The sequence below is a fragment of the Myxocyprinus asiaticus genome, chromosome 44 (genome assembly GCF_019703515.2).
Source record: "Myxocyprinus asiaticus isolate MX2 ecotype Aquarium Trade chromosome 44, UBuf_Myxa_2, whole genome shotgun sequence".
Lineage (NCBI taxonomy): Eukaryota > Metazoa > Chordata > Actinopteri > Cypriniformes > Catostomidae > Myxocyprinus > Myxocyprinus asiaticus.
This window is the reverse complement of record NC_059387.1, coordinates 19,978,048-19,988,166: the sequence shown is the minus strand read 5'-3', so window position 1 is coordinate 19,988,166 and position 10,119 is coordinate 19,978,048. Positions and strand designations below refer to the sequence as shown.

The window sequence follows — 10,119 nt, the reverse complement described above, 5'->3', positions numbered from 1 at the left end:
TTTGATTTTTTTTTCACCCATACTCTCATTTAATTTAATTGACATTATAAATAAGTTTTATCATTTTATTTAAAAATTTGATTTATTCTTTACTATTACATTAATTAATAATTATGTATTTTATAGTCTTTATTTATTTATTTATTTTTATTGATACATATAACAATGAAAAAAACAAAACATTGTAATAAAACAAACATGTCAGGGGTCTATGGGGAAATAAAATATATGAAAATGAAGCAAAAAAAAAAAAATTACATGTTGTACATAGTTGCATAGTTCGTATTTCTTTCTGATTTCTACTAAATAAAAATACTTTCCAAATATGATTTATTTTCTACTCAAACTCTGCCTCACTGCGGCCGTTCTACGTGCGTGACGTCATTTCCTTCCAACATGGCGCAGGCAGCAGGTCGCTGATGGAAAACTGAGGGATTTACCCCACCTTCTGGCTTTATTTATGTTTCTCTTTTGAGGGCATCATCCGCCGGAGAAAAAACACAATTATACGGGAATATCTACTAATCGCCGATCCAGCCGCCTTTGGGACAGGTCCTCCTCGCCCCGTCGCAGAGCGTCATGTATGAAGGCAAAAAGACGAAAAACATGTTTTTAACCCGAGCTTTGGAAAAGATCCTGGCCGACAAGGAGGTGAAAAAGGCTCATCACTCGCAGCTGCGCAAAGCCTGTGAGGTGGCACTAGGTAAGTGTAATTTCGCATCTTTCATCGCAGTGTTTTAGATCTGCATGCGTGCTTTTAATCCTGCCGGGTGTAGAAACGGAGATCTAAAGAAGAGCTGCATGAATCCACCAGCATTGCCGAAGTAAATGTAATTTTACAAGAAAAACACTACGATCTGAACCTGCTTCTGTTCATTATAACACGAAATATTGATAATTACGTGCTTTTAGCGTTGAATAAATCATATGTTGTTCATGCACGGACGAGGAAACAGGTTAAGGGAAGCAGGAACTGACAGATCGAGTTTGTCCTCCTTGACAGGAGCTTGACAACAGCCTCTTCATCATATGGGATGTGCATAGAATTAACTAATAATAATAAACTGTCGACGGTGGTTATAAGCATTTTAGTCCATGCAAAAGTCTTACTGTGATTGGAACGTGCACGCGCAATTTCACTTAACTGTCATTAACCGTGAGATCACAATTGTGTATGGCATTAAGTGCATGAAGACCCCACCTGCAATGTTACCTTTCGAATAAAGTCGCAGATTTGCGAGTTGCACGACACTTTAGCGCACAGACCTGGAAATTGGCTTGCACTGTCCCCAGATTTCCAGTGTAACAACAATGACTGGGCAAGATGGAGAAGAATGCAGGTGGAGATTATTGTTTTGTATTGGTGTTGTCGTAGACTCGTTTTATTGAGCTTAAAGTTAAATGGGGATATATGTTTATGGAGGTCAAACTTTATAAAATATATAGAGACGATGCGCAACCATTGTGCCATGTAGTCACAGGCTCCGCCACTAGTGACTAATTGCTTTGTTGAAACGGTTCTTTATGATGACTCGGTTGAACCGATTCGCACAGCGTTGGCAAATCACTGGATTGTGGGCCCTATTTATGTAACGAACAGAACCAATTTGTGTGTAAATCTTTCATGAATCCATTTCAGCTTCAATATTCCAATTGATTTAAATCGTAAAATTGACCTAAGAATGGTTTTGACTCATTGTTTCGTCCAAAAATGTTTTCTGCCTTTGTCTCATGAATAGCTAATGCACGTGAAAGAGAACATTTGATTCAGAGGATATGACTCAAAATAAAAAAAAACATCGATGCACAGAAACAGTGAGTAACTGTATGTTTATTTCTCGACATAAAAAGTGCCGCGCGGGAACTTTTGTAAACACTTTTGAGCGATGACTCGAACGAATGGATGAATTGGTTTGTGAATCGGTTCATTACAACGAACTGTCCGAACGAACCGATTCTCTGAAATCGCTGGTTTGCGATGGGCGAAACGGAAGTGCTTTATGTGGGATAGGGGCTGTGGCTGTCTATAAGAGTTTGTCTGGGATAAGGTGAACGTCTCTACCGCTGTCATGCATTTCTCATTATCAGCGGTCAATAATGCATGCGTGTTAGCTGGCAGTTGGATTACTGTGCATTATTTAAGGGGATGGACGCAATGGCTTCCAAGCTCCTGGAATCACATGCACCATACATTGCATGTAGTGTTATTGGTCCAAAGTGCTTTTCTGCATAGCAAAGAGTGTTTTGCACAGATTTGACTGAAGAACTAAAGAAGAGGTCGATTTTTCTTTTTGGGCCTTGGGTTGAAAACATTTAATGACAGAGACATTTATGAGGTATGGGGTTCTTTTATGATTCAGAAACACATTTAAGGGACGATTCTTATAAAACTTGTCAAGAAAATATCCTGGTCTTATTTTACTCTGTCTGAAATCAAAAGAAACAAATAAGAAATTATATTTTGCATGTTGGAAAATTAAGTCTATTTTAAGGGCCATTAAGATTTTAAATTTTTAGGCCTACATTGTGGTATTATTTTCAAGGCAGTTACATTCATTCCCCTCCCCCATTCTCATTACTGTAATGCAAAAAAGATGGTCATTATGATATTTTCATTACCACAATGTGAAAAAAATTATATAGTGTTTAAATTGTAGAGTATTTATTTATCATAGCGGTACTCTTTAATTTCTGGTGATTTTCTAAAAAAAAAAATTAATAAATAATTGTACAACAGTACAGTTTTCTGTTTCAAAAGTGGCTTTTTCTTTGCAATTCTTCCCATAAGGCCTGCACCCCTGAGTCTTCTCTTTACTGTTGTACATGAAACTGGTGTTGAGCAGGTAGAATTCAATGAAGCTGTCAGCTGAGGACATGTGAGGCATCTATTTCTCAAACTAGAGACTCTGATGTACTTATCCTCTTGTTTAGTTTTACATCTGGCCTTCCACATCTCTTTCTGTCCTTGTTAGAGCCAGTTGTCCTTTGTCTTTGAAGACTGTAGTATACACCTTTGTATGAAATCTTCAGTTTTTTTGGCAATTTCATGCATTGTGTAGCCTACATTCCTCAAAACAATGATTGACTGATGAGTTTCTAGAGAAAGCTGTTTCTTTTTTGCCATTTTTGACCTTATATATGTATTAGAATTTTTTTTTTTCTCCCCAATTTGGAATGCCCAATTCCTAATGCGCTCTAAGTCCTCGTGGTGGTGTAGTGACTCGCCTCAATCCGGGTGGCGGAGGACAAATCTCCGAGACCGTCAACCCGCGCATCTTATCACGTGGCTTGTTGAGCACATTACTGCGGAGACATAGCGCGTGTGGAGGCTTCATGCCATCCACCGTGGCATCCGTGCACAACTCACCACGCGCCCCACCGAGAGTGAACCACATTATAGCAACTATGAGGAGGTTACCCCATGTGACTCAACCCTCCCTAGCAACCGGGCCAATTTGGTGAGATTTAGGCGAATCACTACGCGACCAAGAGGACTTAAAAAGTGCGTTGGGAATTGGGCATTCCAAATTGGGTGATAAAGGGGAAAAAATCCAAAAAAATAAAATAAAATAAAATAAACCCATTTCTCCACAGAAATGCATACATCTACATCAGTTGCACATGTACAAGGAGAACTGAGATAGCGATAACAGGGTCCAACTTGACCAAAGGGGACACAGATCATCCTAATGGTGACATCACACTAAACAATTATTTGCAATGAAACAATGTAAATAAAAGGCTACTGCAAAAGAGCTAAAACCTCTATGAATTCATAATAAGAACTATGTAAATGCCCATATGTTCCCTTTGACTAAGGAAACATAATTCAATAATTAAAGGCAATTCAAGGCAATATGTGTATTCCTTATTGCTTCAGTTTATAATTAGAATTTTTTAAATCTCGTCTATGGATTTTTTAATAAAAATAAGTTCAAAGAACTGAAATATTTGAGTTTTGAGCCCCAAACTTGACATTTCAATTCATGTTTAATTAAGAGAACTTGATTTTTCCAGTAATGACATCATTGGGGTTTACAGTGAATGACCAGGGCTACGTTTCCCAAAAGCATCGCTTTTTTGATCATATAGAGACCATTTGCGCTAATGGTTTCTTTTTCTTTCTTTTTTTCCCCCTTTTCTCCCCAATTTGGAATGCCCAATTCCCACTACTTAGTAGGTCCTCATGGTGACGCGGTTACTCGCCTCAATCCGGGTGGTGGAGGACAAGTCTCAGTTGCCTCCGCTTCTGAGACAGTCAATCTGTGCATCTTATCACGTGGCTCGTTGTGCATGACACCGCGGAGACTCTGCATGTGGAGGCTCATTCTATTCTCCGCGATCCACGCACAACTTACCACGTGCTCCATTGAGAGCGAGAACCCCTAATCACGACCACGAGGAGGTTACCCCATGTGACTCTACCCTCCCTAGCAACCGGGCCAATTTGGTTGCTTAGGAGACCTGGCTGGAGTCACTCAGCACACCCTGGATTCGAACTGGTGACTCCAGGGGTGGTAGTCAGCGTCAATACTCGCTGAGCTACCCAGGCCCCCCGCTAATGGTTTCTACGATCTACTTAAGCTTACGATGCTTTTGGGAAATGCAGCCTAGGACATTTTCTTGACAGACCTTTTGAGAGTCTCCCTAACAGCACCTTTCATTGTCAGAGAAATCTTAGCTATGATTCAGTTCACGTACAAGGAGAAATAAAGATCTAAAGGACATTCACAGTCTAATGTAGAGGTAGAAAGTTTAATCTATTTCATGCCGCTTGGCAAACATAGGGAAAACTGTGAACCCTTTCTCTCTGAGTTGGTTAGTGAATAATTTAAATCATATCTAGTGAGCTGTGTTTTTACACCACAAAGACAAAGTTCTGAGCACAGGCCTTATCCAAGCAAATAAGGACTCTGGTTACTTGAAATGAAGGACTGACATATTCAACAGCAACTGTCATATTTTACATAATATTAAAATAGGCATCTGGATATAAATAGTAGTTAATGATTAAAGAGTATAGCTATTATTAATTAACTGGCTCAATGCAGCTGTATTCCCCTTATCAACAAGAAAAAAAAAATGCCGTGAGTCACATCATATTACAATATTTGATTTGCATTTATTTATGAAGCTTTGCTGCCAAACAGTGAAGGATTGTTGGGCCCTGATTTGTGCATTCAGGATAGCATTTGGCCTTTTGCTTTGATGTCAGTTATGAAAGCATCTGTCAGAGAACTTTAGAGAAATCGTGCTGTAATTGTAAAATCTCAGTTCATTTGTCTCACAGGAGGAGGTCAAGCACCTCTGCTGAAACCACACTAGCAAAGTCTTGCATTTGAGCTTTATCGAGCATACTGAAATCTACATTGAGGAAGGAGCACTTGTCTCTGATTCATGTGTACCTGTATATATTGGAATTTCAGTAAAATAAATTGCATTACTGTTTAGAGTGTTATCTAGAGATGTGATAAAAAAAATCTGTCATCATTTACTCACCCTCATGTTGTTCCATACCTGGATGACTTTTCTTTCTTCTGTGGAACACAAAAAGAGACGTAAGGGAGAAGAATATTAGGGTCTGACAGCCTCCGTCACCATTCACTTTCATTGGATGGAAAAAAAACAGCGTCAACATTCCTCACAATTTCAACTCTTGTGTTCCACGGAAGAAAGAAAGTCATATGGATTTGGAACGTCATGGATGTGAGTAAAGAATTTTCATGTTTCATTATGAAAAGTGAGTGGTGAAAACTTCAGAATATATAGATGGATTACATAATGACAGTCTTAAGACTTAAGGAGTTTTTCTTGTTCCTTGAGCACAATAAATAGTCGCAGACCAGGTAAAACAAGTTTGTTTTATCTTTTTTTGTAAAAGCATCTTCTATTCAGACTAAATAGATGAGAGCCCGGGGACACGTCTCATCCTCATTTCTAAATGTACATCAACTTTAACAAAACTCTGAGTAATCAGGAGGCCTGTTCTTGCAAAAGCTGTGTGCTTTAGTTTGTTCGACACATTCAGGTCTTGAATATTTTGAATGGGTTTAGATTGAGCTTTGTCTGAAGGGGATGTAATGTCATTACCACTGGATACCTCTGCTTATAGTGTCTTTTATTAATTCACTTAATACATTAAATTGGATTTCATTAAATACGTAATAGAGACAGCACTAAAACCCTTTAGCTCAAGACAGGGTCCAAAATTAACACTTAGCAAATGTCTGGCCAGTTGGCTGGTAATTTTTAAGGAATTGCAGAATACATGGTCATTGTTATTAAATAGTTTAAAGACCCCAAGAATTTGAAGGCGGTATTAAAGGAATACAAATTATAATTCTCTCATCATTTACTTGCCCTAATTCTGTCTCAAGCTCGTATGACTTTCTTCTTCAGAACACAAATTAAGATATTTTGATGGGATGTGAATATATCCATGCATGCGTCAAGCGCAAGGAAGTGTAATTGAGCTTCAAATCATGATCACGCCTAGAAGACATCATGGCAAGATTTATATTAGAAAAAGAAGTTGCATTTTGGTCTGCTTCTCACCCAAAACTGATCGTATTGCTTCAGAAGACATGGATTAAACCACTCGAGTCATATGGATTACCTTTATGCTGCCTTTAAGTCCTTGTTTTGAAGTTTGGAAGTGTTGGACCCCATTGACTTGCATGGATATGGATGGAATTATTTACATCTCCTTCAAAATATCTTCGTTTCTGTTCCTCAAAAGAAAAAATATGTTATTAATTAAAGAATATTATTTTTTTGGTGAACTATTCAATTAAGGGAAAGGGATTCTCATAATTCTCACCTAATAAAGAAGGTGGAATTAATTACTTTTGTTGGGGGCCGTGCCGTTTGGCTTATCCCAGCTCCACTGGTTGACTATTGTTCCTTTGTGTACACATGGTGAATGAATTTAATTTTGTGGCCCTTGCTTTATTGTAACAGTGGGTCTATATTTGCACAGGTGTCTGGAATGGCTCTAAAGATGTCATGGGTTGCAGACCCTGCCAGAGTACACCCTTTCTCTCTTCTTTTTTTTTTTTTTTTTGTTGCTCCATATTTTGTTTTTCTCCTTTTTTGAAACCTGTGCCATAATAATTCTCATGCAAAGCCCTGGCTGAAGTGGTACATTAAAACGAAATTGGCCGTTTAATAAAAAAGATCAGGTTTTGGATGAAAGTCAGCTTCCCTTAGTTCTTTTACCAGACACTGTATTTCATTACCGGCCTTTGTAAATAATGCATCACCTTTCAGTTCAGGTATCTCGTTCAGTCTCTGACAGGTGCTGAATTAATCATAGTTCTGCCAAAAGCTAATGAGAGATAATAGCCTTTGACCCCCACCCACAGTCCTTAACTTTCTTTTAAAAAAATTTTTTTCTCCCAGTTTGGAATGCCCAATTCCCACTACTTAGTAGGTCCTCGTGATGGTGCGGTTACTCACCTCAATCCGGGTGGTGGAGGACAAGTCTCAGTTGCCTCCGCTTCTGAGACAGTCAATCCGCGCATCTTATCACGTGGCTCACTGTGCATGACACCGCGGAGACTCACAGCACAGGAGGCTCATGCTACTCTCCGCGATCCACGCACAACTTACCACGCGCCCCATTGAGAGCAAGAACCCCTAATCGCGTCCACGAGGAGGTTACCCCATGTGACTCTACCCTCCATAGTTGGGGGCGGGACTAGTCCATTGTTGGATGAGTCGATTAGTTGACGTATGTGGCACATCCCTAATGTACCGTTATAGTCAATCTACAGCAGGTTTTTGCATAGTCGAGCTACAGTCTTCATCTGTCTGTACAAGTATACATGACACAATGTTTAATGGAATACTGTATATTTGAAGGAAGGACGTCAGCTGGGGAAGTACGGGGATTACATACTGCGAGTCTTTCAGAGCATGCACACAACGCCAAGCCAATTGAGGTCCGATTAGCATGTATACATGCTGGGCAAAGCCACATTATATCGCAATTATTGTTGCAATATAGAGGTCTTGTTAGACCTACTTCGGAAAAAAAACGGACCGGTATTTAAAGTGCTTACATGGCATTTTAAAAAGACAAATTTGTCTTGTCAAACACACCTGCACTCTCTGTCACAATTTGGTGTGATTAGTTGGCAGGGCGACACCAGGTCCACCCTCATGCCCCACATGTTGTGTTGTCCAGACAACCTTCCGAAGCATTTCCTGCGCAGGCCCCAAATGTAATTACAGCCACTGGAGATTTAGAAGAGCTTGTAGCTCCTTGTAGCTCACTTGTAAAGGTCACATTTGTGTGTGTATATGTGTGATTGGTGGGCGGATGCTTGATACCTCTGATGTTGTTTAACTTTCATGGACCAACAGAAGGGCTCTATGACAATATTATCAAGGGAAGCTGTGTCAAATGAAACTGTGTAGGGTCTCTAATGGCTACCTGTTCTTGTAAAGAAGACTATACAGGAATATCTCTTTATTTTAGCTACATTGTCTTTGTTCTTGGCTATAGTGGTCAACCCTTATATTGGTGATGCCAATAAATCTGCTGATATTTTGTATTTTTAAGTTATCGGCATCGGCTGATGAATGTTCCTGTTGGGTTTATTAGTTTCTTAAGCTGCAGTGGCGCAGAGAAGTGCACACTTGCATGTGAAGGTGTCATCTGAGATATGTAAATGACCAATCACAATTCGTTTTGTTGTTACGTGCCTTTGTGTTACCACAATAAGACCGGTGTGCAATACAGTCTCATTTAAACAGTCCGCATATCAGAGCCACGACAGACACGTGTGAGCTCATGATGTTTAAGTGCTCGGGTGTTTCATTCTCTCTCTCATTCTTCTCAACAGTTCCTTTTAAATGTTAACTGTCTTGTCTGATGATAAAAAGGCAAATATCAATAAATTGTCTGATATTTCATATTAACTGATTTAATTCACAAACCTCACAAAACTTGCGCAAATCTGTTTTCTTCCTGTATAGCGCTTGTATATCTTCCTCTTAAGCGTGCTTTATAATAGCCTGAATCAAAACGTTGTCCCTCTGACTCACAAATGTTGTGAGACAAGTCAGTCCATGACACTCCAAGCAGGCGATTCGGGCCAAATAAACTGGAGGTGGTCAGTAGATTGCTGCTCTCGTTGGATCCACACAAGAGCGATAAGAGTAACTTCAAAGTGAAAGCGCTTCATGTGCGCTATAAGTAAATGTCGTATTCACTGTATGTAGCCTACAGTTAGTTTGACTTGGCCTTTTTGTGAGAAAACGCAGTTGCTAGTGCGCTCATACTGTCTGGTTGCTGGACTACTTCTTAATGTAGCATATTACAATTTCTTTGTGCAAACCATTACTAAAATGGGAAGACTAAACAGAAACCAGGAGAAACTGCTATCTACCTTCTAAATCACACAGTTTTAAAGATTTATTATTTTTATTTTTACAAAGTAAAAATTTGATGTGAAAGTTAATACTGAATAAAAGTTAATACATTTTTAACCAGTTTATGTATATGTGATTTATTATATAAAATTGTGTGATAAATCATCAGCATTATAATAGCCTATCGGCCACCCTGCTCTCTGGATATTGGTAGTGGCAATTAAAAAATCTGCACCGTTCGACCTCTACAGTACTTGGAAACCCTGTTGAAAAGATCAGCATTGTTGTTCACCAGCATGTTGTGTTTTGAATGCTGGTGTCCCCAGTAGGCTTATTAACTAGCTAAACCAGCAAGTCTGCCTTGGTGAAACAGCATCAAAAGAAAGTTTATGCTGATTCACCTGCTATAACAGCTACATTTTACAGACAAACAACATGGTTATGCAGGTATAGCATCACTAGAATAGCACCAAACCAGCACTAACAGCATAAAACAGCAGTGACCAGCATGGAAATCCACATTGCTCTGAATAGACCAGCTTATAGGCCAGAAACACATGCAAGTACACCCACGCAAATGCTTGGTCAGTGCAATGCAATTGTGTGTTATGATGCACATACTTAATGGTGCATTCATGTCATGTCGGAATGACTGTTATTTGGAGATTCTACATTATAAAACGTTCATTTCTTTGTAGAACATGTAATTATAAATTGTAATCTCAGAATTCTATGAAAGCT

The 10,119-nt window shown here is 39.1% G+C and overlaps 1 protein-coding gene across 5 annotated transcripts in view; it reads left to right on the top strand.

Annotated features, from left to right (window-relative positions):
• Positions 1-365: 365 nt before the first annotated feature.
• The window catches only part of LOC127434396 (brefeldin A-inhibited guanine nucleotide-exchange protein 1-like), a 94,190-nt gene continuing 84,436 nt past the window's right edge, over positions 366-10,119 (top strand). For all 5 annotated transcript variants that reach the window (XM_051687107.1, XM_051687105.1, XM_051687106.1 and 2 more), the window contains exon 1: positions 366-703. In XM_051687107.1, coding sequence (XP_051543067.1) covers positions 580-703 — 124 coding nt within the window. In that variant the 5' untranslated portion in view covers positions 366-579. The remainder of the gene's footprint in view (positions 704-10,119) is intronic.